Source organism: Sphaeramia orbicularis, chromosome 1, assembly GCF_902148855.1.
Source record: "Sphaeramia orbicularis chromosome 1, fSphaOr1.1, whole genome shotgun sequence".
NCBI lineage: Eukaryota > Metazoa > Chordata > Actinopteri > Kurtiformes > Apogonidae > Sphaeramia > Sphaeramia orbicularis.
In genome coordinates this window covers 8,452,675-8,473,777 of record NC_043957.1, presented here as the reverse complement: position 1 = coordinate 8,473,777, position 21,103 = coordinate 8,452,675, and the positions used below count along the sequence as shown (strand labels likewise).

The 21,103-nt window shown below is 38.7% G+C and overlaps 1 protein-coding gene across 1 annotated transcript in view; it reads left to right on the top strand.

Annotated features, from left to right (window-relative positions):
* The window catches only part of LOC115425517 (collagen alpha-1(XVII) chain-like), a 54,121-nt gene that overhangs the window by 16,921 nt on the left and 16,097 nt on the right, over nucleotides 1-21,103 (top strand). Inside the window, exons 10-37 of the mRNA XM_030143177.1 lie at nucleotides 301-366; nucleotides 564-641; nucleotides 1,919-1,969; nucleotides 4,003-4,164; nucleotides 6,648-6,728; nucleotides 7,317-7,361; nucleotides 7,466-7,588; nucleotides 8,682-8,990; nucleotides 10,285-10,335; nucleotides 10,412-10,438; nucleotides 10,848-10,874; nucleotides 10,961-11,023; nucleotides 11,110-11,214; nucleotides 11,647-11,709; nucleotides 12,793-12,828; nucleotides 12,926-12,979; nucleotides 13,062-13,133; nucleotides 13,413-13,475; nucleotides 14,319-14,390; nucleotides 14,469-14,495; nucleotides 14,585-14,620; nucleotides 15,514-15,549; nucleotides 15,655-15,771; nucleotides 16,297-16,467; nucleotides 17,157-17,237; nucleotides 17,620-17,670; nucleotides 17,808-17,870; nucleotides 19,132-19,191. Coding sequence (XP_029999037.1) covers nucleotides 301-366; nucleotides 564-641; nucleotides 1,919-1,969; nucleotides 4,003-4,164; nucleotides 6,648-6,728; nucleotides 7,317-7,361; nucleotides 7,466-7,588; nucleotides 8,682-8,990; nucleotides 10,285-10,335; nucleotides 10,412-10,438; nucleotides 10,848-10,874; nucleotides 10,961-11,023; nucleotides 11,110-11,214; nucleotides 11,647-11,709; nucleotides 12,793-12,828; nucleotides 12,926-12,979; nucleotides 13,062-13,133; nucleotides 13,413-13,475; nucleotides 14,319-14,390; nucleotides 14,469-14,495; nucleotides 14,585-14,620; nucleotides 15,514-15,549; nucleotides 15,655-15,771; nucleotides 16,297-16,467; nucleotides 17,157-17,237; nucleotides 17,620-17,670; nucleotides 17,808-17,870; nucleotides 19,132-19,191 — 2,190 coding nt within the window. The remainder of the gene's footprint in view (nucleotides 1-300; nucleotides 367-563; nucleotides 642-1,918; nucleotides 1,970-4,002; nucleotides 4,165-6,647; nucleotides 6,729-7,316; nucleotides 7,362-7,465; nucleotides 7,589-8,681; nucleotides 8,991-10,284; nucleotides 10,336-10,411; nucleotides 10,439-10,847; nucleotides 10,875-10,960; nucleotides 11,024-11,109; nucleotides 11,215-11,646; nucleotides 11,710-12,792; nucleotides 12,829-12,925; nucleotides 12,980-13,061; nucleotides 13,134-13,412; nucleotides 13,476-14,318; nucleotides 14,391-14,468; nucleotides 14,496-14,584; nucleotides 14,621-15,513; nucleotides 15,550-15,654; nucleotides 15,772-16,296; nucleotides 16,468-17,156; nucleotides 17,238-17,619; nucleotides 17,671-17,807; nucleotides 17,871-19,131; nucleotides 19,192-21,103) is intronic.

The following is a 21,103-nucleotide window of genomic DNA, read 5'->3' as shown; positions in this document are numbered from 1 at the left end:
CTGTCAGCTCAGTCTGAAACCCATTTGGATCCAACTGAACATGAAACTAACATCCAACTGGGGGTGTGGCCTGAGCTCATGTGCGTCATAATAAGAGTCCGTGTGAAACATAACAGTGGAACCAATGTTTAACAGCACAGACATGAAGGAAACCAAGGTTCCATTCAGGAAAAATGGAATAGAATTATTTTTTGAATGGATGGGAGTGGATGAATGGGTCAATCGTTTCAGCTCTAACTGTGTTGTCATTGTAATCTAATACTCTGTAATCTATTACTCTGTGCCTGTTGTGTTGTTCAGGGCTGCAGAACAACCTGAGCCTTGGCTCCGCCTCTGTGGGTGGTGGATTATCTGCAGGTGGCACTGGTGAGTCTGCTGGCTCCGCCTCCACAGTTCTACAGACTGTGCAAGGACTGATGTAAACGTGTGTGTTGTTGTTTTTGTGTAAACGTGTGTGTTGTTGTTTTTGTGTAAACGTGTGTGTTCTTGTTTTTGTGTAAACGTGTGTGTTGTTGTTTTTGTGTAAACGTGTGTGTTGTTGTTTTTGTCCATCTCAATCCCAGTGTACGGTGTTCAGAATAACCTGGTCAGCACCACCAGTCCCACTTTACTGTCACCCACTGGAACCAACTCACAGATCGGTAAAGTACTGACACACACACTGACAATAAAAACACATGATCTGGGATTAAACACACTTAACCCTCTGGTGTCCAGGTGAACATATTAAACACACTTTAACCCTCTGGTGTCCAGGTGAACATATTAAACACACTTAACCCTCTGGTGTCCAGGTGAACATATTAAACACACTTTAACCCTCTGGTGTCCAGGTGAGTATATTAAACACACTTAACCCTCTGGTGTCCAGGTGAACATATTAAACACACTTAACCCTCTGGTGTCCAGGTGAACATATTAAACACACTTTAACCCTCTGGTGTCCAGGTGAACATATTAAACACACTTAACCCTCTGGTGTCCAGGTGAACATATTAAACACACTTAACCCTCTGGTGTCCAGGTGAACATATTAAACACACTTAACCCTCTGGTGTCCAGGTGAACATATTAAACACACTTTAACCCTCTGGTGTCCAGGTGAACATATTAAACACACTTTGACCCTCTGGTGTCCAGGTGAACATATTAAACACACTTTCCACTTCCTGTTATTAAAGCTCATATTATTTCACAGTTTGTTTTTGATCTGAATTCAACAGTTGTTCATTTTTGTCTGATTTTTTAAAATTCTGATCCATCCACTAAATCCATCCCATAATAAACAGTGTTAAATTTCTACACTAACACCCTTCTGCCAAGTGCGTACAAAATACACACTGACACATTTAACATTAACATTTGACCTAGAACCGAAAATAATAATCATATGAACCAGTGTTAGTGTGAATCACTGACAGATGACAGGAGGAAGAAATAAAAATACATAAATAAATAAAGTAACTCAATTTATATGTAGTATATTAAAAAAAGAAAATTATTTTGTGTAAAAAAAAAAAAAATGTTTTTTATTACAAACATGGCATTTTAAGGGTTAAAATATGACAGTTATTGAATATTTGCTATTTTTGTCTATGGCTCAAGTTGATGAAATACTATATATATATATATGTATATATATATATATATATATATATATATATATATAAAATGTAAAAAACAAACTGTGTGAACATGTCGATGTTCCTGCTGTTCTGTTCAGATTATGGTGATCAGAAGAACCTCTATGTGTGGACACCAGAGGGTTAATATGTCACCTCTGTATTTAGGAAATATTGACTGTATATGATCATGTGTAAAATATTATGTTTATTCAGACATTGCAGTTGTTTGTTCGTAGGTGCTGTAGCATTTCTTTAATGTTATGTGTTTTGTTTTTATATGTGTCTTGTTATAGTTTACGGGGTGCAGAAAAACATCTCTGGCACTGGACTGAGTTCAACTACAGGTGAGATAGAACGGCTTCAGCATTTACTATTATTATTACTAGCGGCATTGTACCCGGGTTGTTATTGTACGATAGCGCCCTCCCGTGGTGCAACAGCGGCATTGCACCCGTGGACTGCATCGCAGGGTGGACACGGATCGAGGGGACACGGAGCAGGGGGCGGGACAGAAATGTGCATTATATAGTAGGATAATTATTATTACCTCCGCCAAGGAGGTTATGTTTTTGCCAGGGTTTGTTTGTCTGTCTGTTTGTTTGTCTGTCTGTTAGTGTGCAACATAACTCAAAAAGTTATGGACAGATTTGGATGAAATTTTCAGGGTTTGTTGGAAATGGGATAAGGAAGAAATGATTAAATTTTGGTGGTGATCGGGGGTGGGGGGGCCCACGGGGGGGGCCACTGATCAGCCTTGGCGGAGGTCTGCGCTCTCCAAGTGCTTCTAGTTGGAAACTTAGAAAAGTATGTTGAGTTTTTGAGGGAGGAATATGGTGATAATTTGCCAGAATCCGCACAGATAGAAAGCGTCATCCACGTGCATAAATCCCACCGTCTACATGCTCGCCGTCACTATTCGTGCTCACTATTGGTTTTGCACGCTCACTGTCATCCTCTGCCTTCTCAGTGCTCGCAGTTGCTGAATTTTGTCACTCTGGGGACAGGCATGCAATAGAATCCCTTCCCTCTGATTGGTCAGGTCAGAACAAATCCAAAGCAGACCAAGGCGGGTCATCTGGTGCCGTCCGGCATCAGCCTTGCCACCTCTTTTCTCTCTGCCATCTGGTCTGCATAAAAATTAAATGGCCATCTTCAGGGCTGGGCAAGGTGTATTAACCTGAGTGTGCAAGGATTTAGAAACAAATCTAACTCACGGGTGTCCAATCCTGGTCCTCTGGAGCCACAGTCCTGCGTGTTTTAGAGGTTTCCCTCTTCCAATCCACCTGACGGTTGTTATCAGGCTTCTGCAGAGCTTGAGCATAGTTTTATCATTTGAATCAGGTGTGTTGGAAGAGGGATCCATCTAAAACAGCAGGATAGTGGCTCTGGAGGACCAGGACTGGACACCCCTGATCTAACTAGTAGTTTCAGAAAAGGTTGTTGAAATGTAGACATTACTGACCTTGAGTTTGACCCTTCAAGGTCATGTATTTTGCGTGGAAATATGCTAATAGTGTGGTGAATATGCACCCTTTTGGAAAAAATGCATACCCCACATAATGTGCATACTGCAAAAACTTAAATCTGACCAAGTGTATTTGTCTTATTTCTAGTCCAAATATCTGATCACACTTAAAATCAGACAGAATCACCTACAGAGGAACTGTACACTGAGACAGAAGAACTGATTTATAGACAGTAGATCTGGAAAATCTGATTTACACTAATCTGAACAAGATCATTTACACTGGTTCCACTGGCAGCTTTTTTTTTTTTTTTTGCTTAATTCAGGATTTTTTTTATTTTTTTTTTTCGTAATTCAAGATTTTTTATTTTTTTTTTGCTTAATTCAAGACTTTTTTTTTGCTTAATTCAAGATTTTTTTTTTTTTGCTCAATTCAAGATTTTCTTTGTTCAATTCAAAATTTTTCTTTGCTTAATTCAACTTTTTTTTTTTTTTTTGCTTAATTCAAGATTTCTTTTTTTGCTTAATTCAACTTTTTTTTTTGCTTAATTCAAGAATTTTTTTGCTTAATTCAAGCCAAAAAAATCTGCCAATGGAACAAATGTAAATGATCTTGTTCAGATTAGTGTAAATCAGATTTTCCAGATCTATCATCCATAAATCAGTTAATATATCTGACTGAAAAGTTCCTCTTTAGGTGTTTCTGTCTGATTTTAAGTGTTATGAGATATTTGGACTAGAAATGACAAAAATACACTTGGTCAGATTTAGATTTTTTCCAGTGATTATTTACTTGAATATGCACTGAATGACATAATCATATAATCCCATTTTTTCTGGAAGGCCTGATCAGTAGAATAACATGAACCACCAAAGGGTCGGTAGAATAACTGTTGTGGTGTTGGTGTGCAGTCAGAGCCGGCAGTCCGACCAAAGACGACTCCTCCTCTAAGGACTTCAAGTACGTGTTGATCGAGAAGGAGAACTCTGCAGTGAAGAAGGAGTCTGAAGGCCTGATCATGGCCAAAGACTCTGGGAAACACTTCATGTCGGCTGCACCTGGAACTATCACTGGTATGAACACACACTAATGCAGGGCTGTCAATCAAACAGACGGACTGCTGAACGGTCCAACCCCTCCCATGGCAGGAATTTGGAAAATGTAAAAATGACACTGAAGATATTAACCCATAAAGACCCAGCACTACTTTTATATCAGTTCCCAAATTAATTTTCCTCTAGATTTAACCTTTCTTTTCTTTCTTTTGTTTTTTTTTTTAATTCTTTGTTTCTTTGGAGAAACAATTTATACAAAACTTCCCTTGAGGGGTACAATTCAATTTCCATACATCAAATGGAAAGAAGATGCTAATCCAAGATTTTTAGTTGAATATAGAACAAATAAAATAAAGAAAAAAAAAAAAAAGAAAAGAAAAGTAGGCTAGGGGAGAGGGCTTACTCCATACTTCATCAACAAGATAAAACACCTTAAGGTGTGTATATTTGCATTGACCTAAACATAAAAGAGTATCATATAAATGTATTCACGTCACCGATGTATTCACTTCACATCCATTACAAATTTAACAGTTTGTCCATTTTGACCAAACAGTGGAAAAAGATTCCTTTTGACCCTTAAAACAAAATGTCAGCTTCTCCAGAATGTAAATGTCCTGTACGATGTCCATCCATTCTTTTGTTGTGGGTGCCTTAGACTTTAACCATTTTCTAGTCATAGTCTTTTTACTCGCTGCCAAAAGCATTAACAACAGTTTTTTATCCTTCAGAGTCCAGTCCTCACATCAAATATCTCTTAAGTACCGGGCTTCACATTTACAAGGAATTGTTCCAGTAAAAATGTTATTTAAATGTTCACACAGTTGTTCCCAAAATGGTTTGATCACTGGACAACTCCAGAAAATACGATAGTGACTGGCGTTCTTTGCCCCTCTGAGTGTCCAACAGGTGTCTCCACTGACTGATGTTTTTTCTGGGCTGGAGTTACAAAAAATCTAACAATACTTTTCCAACAGAATTCCCTCCAATTGTTGGAGCTTGAGGTCATCCATTGCAGTTTGAGGATCTTTTCCCATCTTTCAGCCGATATAACTAGAGTTCCTTCTTTCTCCCAGTTATTTCTGATGTGGTCTGTTTCACCCTTTTTAGACAGCAGAATACCATCGTATAACCTGGAAACAACTGTAGTGCATGAGCCAGATTTCAACAAGGATAAGAACATATTTAAAAAAAACCTAGATCAGCTGGTTCCCAGGTATTTCATAAATTCTGGTCAAAATAAGATCTAACCTACAGACACCTGTAGAAGTCATCCTTTTCCAACCCATGAGACCTCTGAAGCCCCTCAGAACTCTGAAACACCCCTCTCTGCATGAATGAGTAATATGTGGTCAGTCCCTTCCTGATCCACCTTTTGAATCTCCCATCATTCTTGTTCGGTTTAAATGCTGAATCAAAGGCAGATTTAACCTTTCTTAAATGATTTATCACCATTTATTGGAGTACTATCCTCTGTATTTGGCATGGTTTCAATGGAAATCATGTATTTTCCTCTATTTAATTTCCTGATCGTTCAGATGTTCATGGAAGCTCAGATTAAAGTTGAGGATTATTATTATTATTATTATTATTATTATTATTATTATTATTATTATTATTATTATTATTATCATCATCATCATCATCATCATCATCATTATCATTATTATTATTATTATTATTATTATTATTAGTTCTTTGGTCTTTAGGGGTTAAATGTGGATGTTTGTAAGCGTTTATAAATTGTTAGCCTTAAGCAAGTTCAGTCATTTGCTCCAAATCTGTTCGGTTCTTACAACGAAACAAACCCAAATGTGTGCAAACTGTCTTTGAAGTCCTTCAACTAATGCTAATGTGTTGATGGTGGGCGGGGCTAATAGGCTCAGTATTTGGTGGGCGGGGCTAATAGGCTCAGTATTTGGTGGGCGGGGCTAATAGGCTCAGTATTTGGCCTTTGTGCATAAACACCAAATGAAAGTCGCATAAAGTTCTCCATTATGCGACGAGTGGGTGTGACTTCATTCTAGTAAATTCTGATATTTTTCCCGCCTGTTTTTAAATTGGGATGTTATTCTCATAATATGACGACAATATTCCCATAATATTCTGACTCTTTTTGTATCTGACTTTATTCTCATAAAATTACAGGTTTTATCTTGATATTTTACGACTGTTCTCGTAATGACACACGTTTTTATTTTCTTATATGGTCCTAATACTCCGTTGTATAAATGTCTTTAGGGAAGTAAATAGAATTTTAACATTTTTCTGCCTGTTACTAAATGCACTTGTTTTTCTTTCAGGTTGTTCATGTTTTTCACATTCTTTTAAAAGCTCATTTGCTGATGTAAACATACTTTGGAAACAAAACTGTAGAGCTGTCATTATTTCTAGGTTATTCTTTTAACACTCCAGTCCTCACAGTCCTCACATCCATCACTGAAAGCTTCATTGTGTTCCCTGAATATTACTGATCATTTGTGTTTGTTTGTTTTTTTTAGAGGCCTATTCTGAGGATTCACTGAAGAGAGAGAAACAGAAACAGTCATCAACCACCATGGAAGAAGCAGCAGATTCCAAATGTACATTTATACAGGATTAAGCCTCTGTTGTCCCTGACGCTACATTATGAACACACGGACACATTTTAGGATTGAACTTTTGACTGAACATCAAAGATAATAATAGATATGAACCAGTGTTGGTGTTAATTACTGACATATGACAGGATGAAAATAAAAAATAACTCAGACAACTTTTATGGAGAATATTGGGGAAAAAAAAAAACTTTTTTGTTTTTTGTTTTTTTTGCGTAAAAATATGGTTTGTTTACATGACAAACATGGCATGTAAAGGGTTAGAAATCTGAGAGATATTGAATATTTGTGTTTTGTTTTGTTTTGTTTGTTTATGGCTCAAGTTGTTGAAATACAGAATAAAAAAACAAAAACATTTTGATTAATACAGCACTGTGCAAATCACATGCTCTTGGTGGTTGAAGGGCATCTCTGTGGTGGACAACAGAGGGTTAATACTACTACTGCTACTACTACAACTAATAATAATAATAATAATAATAATAGTAATAATATAATATGGATGATTTTTCATTTACATATACAGTATTATTTCTATGACAAAATGTATTGTTTCTCTTTTTTTTGTTAAAGCTGCATCACTAAAGGCTGCAACAAAAGACAAAGCCACATACGCAGGTACTGAACCACGACCCGTTTAATATTTAAACCCATGTTTTTAACAGTGTTTTAACTGTTTTAACAGTGTTTTAAGCCCCAGTGTTTGAACCCTTTGTTTTCAGAGATCCGTTCAGACCAGTCGGGCCTGGGCTGGTGCTCCTGCTGCAGCTGGTGGAAGTGGCTGCTGGGGCTCCTGCTCAGCCTCCTCCTCCTGCTGGGCCTCCTCTTTGGACTCATCGCTTTAGGTACAACTGCACCAGAGGCCATTTCTCACAGCGTTTCTCACAACCTGTGAGAAATGACCTGTGAGAAATTATATTTAACCTGAAAAAAACTTTTCATATACTTATTTTTAATTACAACACATTGTTGTATTTTTTCATACTTCAAGATCAAAACTTAAATTTTCAGTTTCAAATTTTATATTTTCATTTACAAAACTTATGGCCCTAAATTGGCACCATATTGCCATTTGTATTTATTTCAGTTAACGAAAATGTTTTTACAATTCTAGTTTTCGCCATTTCATTAGTTTTTTTAACATTAATAACCTTGGTTCAAACTGGGCTGAATGTGGAACCTGGACTAAACTGACCCACATGTTCTATACCAGCAGATGTCAGTGTTCCTAACAGGGTGGACATGTTGAAACAGGGTGGACATGTTGAAACAGGGTGGACATGTTCTAACAGGGTGGACATGTTCTAACAGGGTGGACAGGTCCTAACAGGGTGGACAGGTTCTAACAGGGTGGACAGGTTCTAACAGGGTGGACATGTTCTAACAGGGTGGACAGGTTCTAACAGGGTGGACAGGTCCTAACAGGGTGGACAGGTTCTAACAGGGTGGACATGTTCTAACAGGGTGGACAGGTCCTAACAGGGTGGACAGGTTCTAACAGGGTGGACATGTTCAAACAGGGTGGACAGGTCCTAACAGGGTGGACAGGTTCTAACAGGGTGGACAGGTCCTAACAGGGTGGACAGGTTCTAACAGGGTGGACAGGTCCTAACAGGGTGGACAGGTTCTAACAGGGTGGACATGTTCAAACAGGGTGGACAGGTCCTAACAGGGTGGACAGGTTCTAACAGGGTGGACAGGTCCTAACAGGGTGGACAGGTTCTAACAGGGTGGACATGTTCTAACAGGGTGGACAGGTTCTAACAGGGTGGACAGGTCCTAACAGGGTGGACAGGTTCTAACAGGGTGGACATGTTCTAACAGGGTGGACAGGTCCTAACAGGGTGGACAGGTTCTAACAGGGTGGACATGTTCTAACAGGGTGGACAGGTTCTAACACTCACACCATCACTAACCGTCCTCTTTGTTGCTGTTCAGGTGTAGAAATCAAACGCCTCCGCAGTCGAGTGGAGGCTCTGGAGGCCGCCGCCGGCGTGTCATCTGCTCATTCCAGCCGCCTGTCTGCGTCCTCCGGCATAAACATCATCGACCCTCTGGACTCGGCGTACATTGAAAAGAGCTCCTCTGGGAACACCCTGACCCGCTCAGATAATGGGATCAACCTGGGGGCATCTGGACCGGGGCCCGGAACAGGAACAGGAAGTGGACCTGGACAGGATGATGCCGCCCTGCAGAGGGCGGTCCAACAGCTGGTCAGGGCGGAGCTGCGTTCAGACGCCCTCAGAGGTAAACACCCCCTATACCAGGGGGGTCAACCAGGGGTTCAGGGGCCACATACAGCCCCCTGTGGTCTGGACTGGATCGGACCAATAAGATAAGAACATAAGAACATATAGAACACAGGTGTCAAACATGCGTCCCAGGGGCCAAATCTGACCCCCCAAAGGGTCCAATCCGGCCCTGTAGGATGAATTTGTGAAATGCAAAAATTACACTGAAGATATTAACAATCAATCGTTTTACTTTAGAGGCCATAAAAAGCCCTACTTAAGTCTGAAGTGGGTCAGAACAGTAAAATACTATCATAAAAACCTAAAAATAATGACAATTCCAAATTTTTCCTGAAATTACATGAAAATGTGTAAACTTACACACTAGCCTTTCACAAAAAAATATGAAAAACTAGAAATGTGTTAAGATAAATTAGTGCAATTTTACCAATATTCTGCCAGTAACTAAAATAATTAAAAAAAAAAAAAAAATAGAGTTAAAATTGCACTTTTTTTTCTTAATAAATTTCAGTTTTTTCATGGTTGTTCATGTTATTCACATTTTTAAAAGGACAGTTTATAGATGTAAACATTTCCATAATGTAATTTTACTTTTTTCAATATAAAACACATTGAAAAGTTAGGAGTTGGCATTATTTATATATTCATATGTTATTAATTCACTGGTCCGGTCCACTTCAGATCATATTGGGAGGATGTGGAACTGAACTAAAATGAGTTTGACAGCCCTGATATAGATGAAAGTTAAACAGCATTATGAAAATGGGATTCACCCGAAAAAACTGGGATTTTCAAAGAAAGATAAGTGCAATTTCAACAAGATTATGTCTCAGCTCATTATAATGTATTAACACAGTTTACAGATCACCAAAGATCTATTATATTGGTAGAATTACACTTTTTTTTAGATTTCACAGGTTGTACATATTGATTTTTCACATTTTATTGTGAAATGATAGTTTGTAAAAAAATAAATAAATAAAAAAAAAAAAATATATATATATATATATATATATATATATATATACACTGTAACAGCAACAACAACAACAACAATAATAATAATAATAATAATAATAATAATAATAATAATAATAATAATGATTGACACCCTTGCTAGTTAATGCTTTTAGTGTCACTTTTACTGGATGGGCCAGATTGGACCCTTTGGTGGTCCGGTTTTGGGCCGTGGGCCGTATGTTTGACACCTCTGGAATATAGTGTTGACTTGAACCTGTGGTCAAATGTCTGTCTGATAGCAGACTGACTGAGTGTCCTCTGTTTTATAGAAACTCTGACATACTCTCTGAAAGGAGCACGAGGAGAACCAGGACCTAAAGGTACGAGTTCATGAGCTACAGTCGAATGTGCATCAGTGCTTTCACATCCATATTCAGCACAGTTGTTTCTCTACAGGGGATTCAGGACCACTAGGACCTAAAGGTAAGAAAGACCACCAGGGACGCACCCATAGATTCAGCTGTGGTGGGGACGCTGGTGATTACATTAGATTGGGGGTTGGGGGCATTGTCTTCTATTTTAACTCTTCGATGTCTGAGTGTCTGGACCCTCCACTTTTCCATAAAAGCTTTGACCAATGTTCAATGTGATTTCATGACATTTTTGTCATTTTATCATGTTAAGAATAAACGTTTGTATTATTGAGTGAGTGAGTGAGTGAGTGAGTGAGTGAGTGAGTGAGTGAGTGAGTGAGTGAGTGAGTGAGTGAGTGAGAATAGAACATCCGCAGTGGGTCATTTTGACCCACTTACACATCTCAGGGTTAATGGTCCTTTAATATTCGTATCACTTCCTGAAAACCCGTCTCACTTCCCGTCTGTGTTTCCTGCAGGTGACAGTGGTTTTCCTGGTCTACCAGGTAAGACTGAGGCTGATGCTTAAAGTCCAACTCCTCTGAGGGTGGATGGTTACTGGGTTATTTCTTGTCTCTCTCGTCTTTTCCAGGACCTCCAGGTCAGACGGGTCACCCAGGACTGGATGGACCCCGGGGGCCGAAGGGCAGTGCAGGTGACGTCAGATCACTACTGCTGATGTTTGAGGGTGTGTGCAGACACAGGAGCTTCAGCTGAGTCTTCATGGTGTTTTCTGCACAGGTGAAGCCGGTGCTGAGGGTCCACCTGGACAGAGGGGCCGAGAGGGCCCCATGGGCCCCCGTGGAGAGGCCGGACCCCCTGGGTTTGGACAGAAGGGAGACAAAGGTGGAAAATGAGCTGTTGTGTCGCACATATTTACTCTGTCTTCACCCTTTCATGCATAAATAATGAGAATTGCTATAGTGGTGCTATGGTGGTGTTATGGTGGTGCTATAGTGGTGCTATGGTGGTGTTATGGTGGTGCTATAGTGGTGCTATAGTGGTGCTATAGTGGTGCTATAGTGGTGTTATGGTGGTGCTATAGTGGTGTTATGGTGGTGTTATGGTGGTGCTATAGTGGTGCTATGGTGGTGTTATGGTGGTGCTATAGTGGTGCTATAGTGGTGTTATGGTGGTGCTATAGTGGTGCTATAGTGGTGCTATGGTGGTGCTATAGTGGTGTTATGGTGGTGCTATAGTGGTGCTATAGTGGTGCTATGGTGGTGCTATGCTGATGTGTTCCTGGTTCAGTGACTCAGTGATGTTTGCTGTTTCCAGGGTCTCCAGGGGATCCTGGTCGTCCTGGTCCTGCTGGCGTTTCTGGACCCGTGGGGCCTAAAGGTAAGCTTAGATCTAGATCATACCATTGTCTGTGTGAGAACCTCTGGTAATCTGGCTAGAAAAAGTAAAAGTGAATATTAAAGTTGAGCGTCTTATTAACCAACCACAAAGCTTGGAATGAAACTAAACTGTGTGGACAGATCCTGTTACAGTAACACAACGACTAAGGCTAAATATGTTACCAAGGTGTTTAAGTTTGTTAGAGAACCTTAAATAATGCACAAAAACACACTAATGAATAACATAACCCTGATGTTACGTAACATTAATAGATAGATCAGTACAAATAACAGTAGGTTGTGAATTTAGGTGGAACAACTGGCTAGTGCAGTTTATGGACTTCACTAATAAAGTACCTCATAGATGTCAGTGTAACCACATTTAACCCTTTCATGCATGAATTATGAGAGCCTTAATCTAGATTTTTTCCCCCAAGTGTTATTATTTCTCTAGGTGATTGAATTTTTTTTATGAACCTTTTTTTCATGGAGTTGCAAAAATGTCCACTCAGCTTGAAACCATCCGTTTAGTTTTTGAAGCAAAGAAACATGCATTTACTGATGTACTGTGTGAAATCTATGAAGTAAAAAATTTTTGATGCTTCTAATCTGTTGTCTCACATTTTAACATACACTAATACTAGTCAGTACTCACTTCATGGAGATAATATGCAAAAAAAAAAAAAGAAATTTTACATTATTTACATGATTTTTACATTATTTTACATCATTATTTTTACAGTCTAATAACAATAACAAGCAATTGATTTACACTCAGACATGTTAGTGCAGATCAGGTTTATCAAAAACAGCAAAGTTACAGTAATTATATGAATGTCAGTGGATGGGATGGTGCATAAGTGTCCACTGTGTCGGCTGATATGGAACTAAAACAACAAAACCCATGAAAATACAAGAGAACAGCCGTAGAATAGCTGTCCACTGTAGTGACCACTGTGTATGAAAGGGTTAATTTAAACCCAGTATCATAAAGAATGCGAAGCCAATGTGTGTTTCCAGGAGCTTTAGAAATAGACAGAAAAGTTGATGATGAGTGACTGAATGTTCTCCTTGTTTGGTTTAGGTGCAGTGGGAGAACCCGGAGCTCCAGGAAGCCCTGGTGAAGTCATGGTTCTAACATGGATTTCATATTTAGTCTGTTATTTCCCACCTTTCTACACCAGTGGTGTATTCAACGGGTCATGTCCTGGTTTCAGGTGCCCCTGGTCCAAAAGGTTTCCACGGTGAAGCAGGACATCCAGGAATTAAAGGTACAGACATGTTTCCGGTTGAATGTTACACATTCATATGCTATGAAGGCGTTATTTAATGTAAATGTTATTTTTCATGAAGGTGACAGAGGAACACCAGGGCTGCAGGGAAGCAAAGGAGAAACTGGAGATCGGGGAATCCGTGGACCTTCAGGTGAGTTTCACACCAGTCTGGTCCAAGAACATGAACCATTTTAAAGGCAGCGGGAAAAACTCCAGGATCCACCTCCTTAGACTTTCACCTATACAGACTCGTACAGTGTAAGTCTGGTGAATGCATTAGACTTCATGTGGAAGGAAACATCTAGTTTCTGTTGAACATCTGACTGAAGCACAAGCCAAACTTCAATGACCCAAGCTCACCTTCATTCTACTACATCAGTAGCCCAATGATTCTTATTTTAAATATTTTTTGCTATTTTCATTGTTCAAGGTGAACCAGGACAACCTGGACCACAAGGCCCTGCTGGACCAAAGGGATCCAAAGGATCTACAGGTGTGGACGGATCTTAATACAGTCAGTGTGTGAGCAGAGAAGGCATTAACCCATGAAGACCCACAGCTACTTTTGTAGCAAATCCCAAAATAGTTTTTCTTATTTAATCTTTTTGAAGTGATTTATCAACATTTATTATGATATTATCCTCTATATTTTGCATTTTTCAGTGAAAATCAGGTACTGTCTTACATTTAATTCACTGATCATGTAGATGTTCATAAAAATAAGCTAAATTCAAAGGTTATTGAAACGAATCAGACAAAACTCAGGAAAAAGGGACATTTTCATCAAAATCTCTCATTAGCTGAACATTTTCCCCCTAAAATAAACAAATAATGCAAAAAATCTGCTGTTTATATGGAAGAAATGTTTGATTTTTACATTGATATAATCTGCAAAAACCACCAAACGACTGATCTAAATGAGATTTAATGAGAATATGACTTTCCTTCAGACTCAACTACATGTAAATGCCCCCAAAAATGGTCTTTTTCAGTCCAATCTCTCATTAACTGACCATAAACTCAGTGTGTCCATCCACTGTCACTGATCCAACTCCATAGTTTGGATATTGTGCTTTGTAAAAATTAAACCAAGGGGCAGCATATACAAAGAAAACAGGATCCAGGATAGAACCCTGAGGCACTCCAAAGCCTTCAAATTTAACTGTTATTATATCAGAAGGTTAAGGTTAAAGGTGACACTGACAGAGTGTGTGGTTGTCCATCGGTTTAAAGTCTGTCATCTCTTAGTCGGAGAACGTCTCTGTCATTGTTCTGGCAGTTGATTCCCTGTTGTGGAGCTAAAAACTTGTCTCCAAACACGACTCTTTCATTGCAGGTGAATCAGGCTCCATGGGACTTCCTGGTGTACGAGGTCCACCTGGACTTCCTGGAGATGCTGGTCTTCCAGGTATGTGTTGGACTATGTTTCACTGACAAAACTGGACATACATTTCCCAGACCTCACCATCAAACTGTCCTTCTACAGGTGCTCCTGGGATTCAAGGCCCCCCAGGTATGACATGAACCCCCGCCCCCACCCAAATCCATCTGAAGGGTTTTGGATTTTGTGACTCTAAATGTTTATGTGACGCTTTGATGCAGGTGTTGCAGGAATTCCAGGACAACCAGGTGTTAAAGGTAATGTCTCATTTAGTGTCTGAGGAAATAGAAATGCCCCGATCTGACTTTTTCAGTTCCGATGCCGATACTGATACTGGGGCAGTGCGTATCAGTCGATACCCAATAATGAAATAACAATGATCATCAGTATTTGATATTACAACTGTCAAATACGGCTGTGTATCGGCAATAATCTGGCGAAACGATACAAATCACAATACTAGGATCACAATACGATATATCACGATATAGCATGATACTGTTAAAGAGGCAATTATTTGTTTCTTTCTTTTTTTAAATGGTTATTTCCTTGAAGAATTGAATTACACCAGAAAGCTGCACAAATACCAAACACATTTTTATTTGATCCCAACAGGATCTAATGTTATATCACGAAATGTTCCTGTGTTCAAACTGAAATTCTGTTTTACAGACATTACAGTTTCAGATCCTGTTCAAATGTTCATATTCTATTAGTTCAGAACTAACATCAGAACAGTATTTTAGTTCAATTCCAACAAAGGAAGTAACATTATTTAATATAAGAGTGTTAAATAATAATAAACAAAATATAAACAAAAAACAAAAGTTAACCTCCACAATATCTGCATTTGAATAAATAGCTAAAAATATCAATACAGTACTTTTTAATATCGATACAGTATTGTGAAATGAAATTGAACAATATATTGCAGAACGGATATTTTCTAACACCCCTACTGTCAAATGCGTCACCAGACTGAATAATTGAATTTTAACTGTATGTGTTCTAAGAAAAATAATGAGTTTGTAATAATTAGAGTAAATGAAAGTTCAGTTTTTTCTCCAAGTCTGAAGTTAAACTTAAAGTAATAATGTGACACTAACAGTCAGTGTGTTTATTTAAATAATATAAGATAATCCTGTTTCAGGTGAACCAGGGTCTCCTGGTAAAGTTATTTCTCCAGGTAAGAACAGAAGTATCTTTAATGTCTGATACAGAGTACGCAGAAGTACTTGGTACATACTAGAATACAGGTTTGTGTTTTATTGTGTGTCTCATGTTCTTCTAGTTGGTTCTGACACTGTGGCCATCCCAGGTCCCCCAGGCCCAGCTGGGGCTCCAGGTCCTGCTGGACCACCTGGTCTATCTGGGCCCATTGGACCTGCTGGAGTCCCAGGACCACCTGGTAAATCCTAAAGATGAGCGTTAATGCAGAATGGGTTGAAAGTAGGATGCACCATAATTGTTTTTTACAACCGATACCCATAACTTCCTGCTTCTTGTAACTGATACCAAGCACCAATAGTTCCCATTCTTCCAGTTCTTTTCTTCTCATTTCCAGTCAGTGTTAAACTCAGTCAAATAATAATAATAATAATAACCAGAGTAAGGAACTGAAAACCCTGTGACTGACAAATAATGGACTGATCCACACATTTGCTGCTTTTCTGCTTCTTCTGGGTTTTTATGACGGTTGCCAAGGCAACAGCATGCACTGTGTACTGGTGAAATGCACCAAATCGAAGCAATTTATATTTATTATTATGGGCTGTATTTATCGGTGAAAACTTTAATTATTTGAATGGCGTAATTTTTTTTTCAATATTGAACTGATAATTATCGGTGCAGATATTTATTGTGCATCTTTAGTTGAAAATGATGGATGGATGTGAGAACACTTGAACAAATATTCCTGTTGTGGTGCATTTAGGTCCTAAGGGAGAACAAGGTGAGAAAGGAAAGAATGGAGACAAAGGAGAGAAAGGAGACAAAGGAGAGGATGGAGAGAAAGGAGACAAAGGAGAGAAAGGAGACAAAGGAGAGGCTGGAGAGCCTGGTATCAGCACCAGTTCAGACTCCGTCACCTCCACAGTCAGCGGCAGTAAGTACTTCTGTTTTTTACTTTGTCACATTTTGGAAACATGTGGGATATTGACACCGACACAGGTTCAAGGATGAACTGATCAGGGTTTGGAGGTCGAAGGTCGGCTTTGGTTATAACAGGGGTCTCAAACATGCGTCCCGAGGGCAAATCCAGCCCCCCAAAGGTTCCAATCTGACCCCTGGGATGAATTTACAAAGTGCATAAATTCCACAGTCCAGGCTGTGGAACTCATTTTAGTTGCGGTTCCACATACAGACCAATATGATCTACAGTCAAATAATAACAGCAGAAGAACCGACAAAAAAGAATGACTGCAGATTTTCTACTGGGTTTGATGTGGAAAAAAATATTACACTATGCCTATAAATAATGACAACTTCAAATTTTTGTCTTTGTTTTAGAGCAAAAAATAGCATTAAGTTATGAAAATATTTACATTTACAAACTATCCTGAAACAATAAAATGTGAATAACCTGAACAAATAGGAACATCCTGAAATGTCTAAAGAAAATTCAGCCCAATTTGAACTATTTTCTGTGTTTAGTGTCTTTGTAGATCTGATCCATAATGAAATCAAAGATGAAATCATGCCATATTTGTTCTTTATTGAGGGAATTGGACAGATTAAAATCCAAGGACAGCAACTGCATCAGATTCAACATTCAGTTCTTTCAATTTTCAACAGAACTCGGCCCAGTTGCTGGACCTCCAGGACCACCAGGACCTCCCGGGCCTCCAGGAGAACCTGGACCTCAGGGTCCTGCTGGTATGTTGAAGATTATTTGTAAGATCCATTTTCAAACATCTCAACACCAAAAGACAACCTTATGAAGAGATCTTCTCGGTGGTTCTTCCAGGTTCAACTGGACTGGTTTCACTCCTTTGAAAATGTTTCATCTCTAATCCAAGGGGGTTCTCCAGTTCTGATAAACGGTGGGGGGTTTGGACTTATAAATCTGTGGGGTCCAAATTCCCCCACCAGCCATCAGAACTGAAGAAGTCTCTTGGATTAGAGATGAAATGTTTTCAAAAGAGTGAAACCAGTCCAGTTGAACCTAGAAGAACCACCTAGAAGAGCCCAGACCTGAACAGATGAGAAATTAGACAGGAAATGAACATGTGCATGTGTTCTGTTTCCACTGTTTTAGGTGAAGCCAAACCAGGTCCTCCAGGACGCAGAGGTCCTCCTGGAGAGCCAGGTAAACTCACATAAGACAGATCCACACAGTTCATTAGACACATACACAGGTGCATCATCAGCATATGAGGTGATTGGATTAAAAACATCTTTTCATTGATTTTAAATTAATCTCTCTCTGACTTGTTGGACCCATAGGTGTCGGTTCCCCTGGACCTAAAGGTGAAAAGGGAGAACCCGGCAGCTTCGTACCTACCTCAGGTACCTGACAACGAATGCATTAATGGTCTTAACCTTCATGATGTGTTCCAGTCAAATCTGAACAATTTAAAAGTTTTTCCTCTTAAAAGTTCCCCTAATTTGATCAGATTGATCTAAGACTCAATTATTTTATCCACAAAAACGATTTCATCCAACAAAATAAATTGTTAATTTGCCTACATTTTGGTGTCTTTTAGGCTGTAATCACACCTGGAAAGTCCTTTGGTTCTGCTTATTTGGTTTGGATCGAATGTGGACTTTATTTTTTTTTCGTTTGGGTCGGATTGCATTCTCATTGCACTTTTTGCGAGTGGATCAAAATTTGTAAACAGAAACATGCATGTGACGAACTGTGCTGGCATTGGACAGAAAAGTCAGGGGCGGGGTCAATCAGGGACGGCAGGTGTTGATGAAAACAAACATGGAGGTCCGACATGACCATGGACCAAATGTCAATGAGACATTCGGTGTCCTCATTGGTCCACGTCTGTCCATGACTCGTGGCTGCTGCTGTTAGCTCTGGCTACAAATGCGGCTTGGCTACTTCCAGCAGCTACGGTGGCTCATCAAGCACAAAAAGGTGCATGGTTTCTTGGTTTGTTTGGGCTGCAGGCCAGTTCTATTCACATCAGAAGTGAACCGTCCCAGAGTCTGTTTGTTTGATTTGAATCAGAGTTCGCATGTTTGTATTCATACCTAAAAAAGTCCAGACTTTCTTTATGGAACCGTCACATCTTTGACCGAGAACACAAGATTGTTTAACATGAAATGAACACAACATGAGGGTTAAGACATGACAAATATATCAGTAGATCACAATGATATCCTTTATTTGTTTGTTATTTGGTATCCTTTATTTGTTTATTATTTGGTATCTTTATTTGTTTATTAGTTGGTATCCTTTATTTGTTTATTATTTGGTATCTTTATTTGTTTATTAGTTGGTATCCTTTATTTGTTTATTATTTGGTATCTTTATTTGTTTATTAGTTGGTATCCTTTGTTTGTTTATTAGTTGGTATCCTTTATTTGTTTATTAGTTGGTATCCTTTATTTGTTTATTAGTTGGTATCCTTTATTTGTTTATTATTTGGTATCCTTTATTTGTGTATTATTTGGTATCCTTTATTTGTTTTAGTTTGTATCCTTTTTGGTATCCTTTATTTGTTTAGTATTTGGTATCCTTTATTTGTTTATTATTACGTATCCTTTATTTGTTTATTATTTGGTATCCCTTATGCATGTTTTATTTTTGTTTCAGAAACCTTCTTTGCTGGACCACCAGGCCCTGCAGGACCACCGGGCCCACAGGGTTCATCAGGTAGACTCAGTTTCCCCTGAAACCATTTGGATTTGTGTTCCAACATAGTTTATAGAGTTATATTTAACTCTGTACAAGGCACTCATAGAAAGACTCTACAATTTTTAATTTCAACCTCAGTGTGTTATTTTACGACGGCGTATTAGAGCCACGTAAGAAAATAAAAACACTTGTCACTACGAGAATAAAGTCGTGAAATATCAAGATAAAACCCGTAATTTTATGAGAATAAAGTCGAATACAGAAAGAGTCATTATTTTACAAGAGTGAAGTCATAATATTATGAGAATAAAGTCGTCATATTTTGAGAATAAAGTCATAATATTACCTAAATAACGTTGTAATTTTAAAACAGGTGTATAAGTATCCTCATTTACCAGAATACAGTCGTACCCACTGGTGTGATAAAGTAGAACTGGAACATTCCGTGAGGTTTGACTTTCATTTGGGGTTTACGCACAAAGGCCAAATACTGAGCCTATTAGCCCCGCCCACCAAATACTGAGCCTATTAGCCCCGCCCACCATCAACATATTAGCATTAGTTGAAGGACTTTGGGGACAGTTCACACACGTTTGGGTTTGTTTAGTCGTCAGAACCTGAGGCAACAATTGGGATATTTGACATTACATCACTTTTTTTTTTCATTTTAATCAAAAATTTAAAAACGTGTTTGCCTTCACCACTCTTCTAGCTCGTAGACTAATTCTACTTAAATGGAAAGACAAACAACCTCCAACATTTAAATCATGGTTTCTGGATCTTTTACATCATTTAACATTGAAAAAAATCTGATATTCTAGAAGAGGATGTGCCGATAAATTTATCAGTACCTGTAACCTGTTCTGAATCACATAAAAGAGGCAGATCTATCACTTATTCCAGGGAGTTTTATTAATACGAGACTGTTACTAATATCTGAGTCTCGAATTTTTATTTATTTTATCTATTTATTTTTTATTATTGTTATTTTTAATTAATCATTTTCTTTTCATGGTGCAACAGGGTGGGAGTGTTCATGGGATTGGGTGTAAAAAAGTGATGATTGTATTATGCTTTTGTGAATGACTCAATGCGTAATAAAAACACTAATAAGAATTTAAAAAAAAAAAAAAAAAAACAGTTATAAGAACAAAAAAACAGAACTGAATGGATTTGGAGTAAATTACCTCTTTTGTGGAGGAGGAACTGACTGAAGTGTTCGACTGCAGGGCTAGTGCTGTACCCGGAAACTGTCATCAACAAGAAATAACAAGAAATAATAATAATAATAATAATAATAATAATAATAATAATAATAATAATAATAATAATAACTAGAAGCACTCGGAGAGCGCAGACCTCCGCCAAGGCTGATCAGTGGCCCCCCCCCATGGGCCCCCCCACGCCAAGGAGGTTATGTTTTTGCCAGGGTTTGTTTGTTTGTCTGTCTGTCTGTTTGTCTGTCCCTTAGTGTGCAACATAACTCAAAAAGTTATGGACAGATTTTGATGAAATTTTCAGGGTTTGTTGGAAATGGGCCCCCCTGTGGGCCCCCCCACCCCGATCACCACCAAAATTTAATCATTTCTTCCTTATCCCATTTCCAACAAACCCTGAAAATTTCATCCAAATCTGTCCATAACTTTTTGAGTTATGTTGCACACTAACCGACAGGCAAACAAACAAACAGACAAACAAACAAACAAACTAGAAGCACTCGGAGAGCGCAGACCTCCGCCAAGGCTGATCAGTGGCCCCCCCCGTGGGCCCCCCCACCCCCGATCACCACCAAAATTTAATCATTTCTTCCTTATCCCACTTCCAACAAACCCTGAAAATTTCATCCAAATCTGTCCATAACTTTTTGAGTTATATTGCACACTAACGGACAGACAAACAAACAAACAAACAAACAAACCCTGGCAAAAAC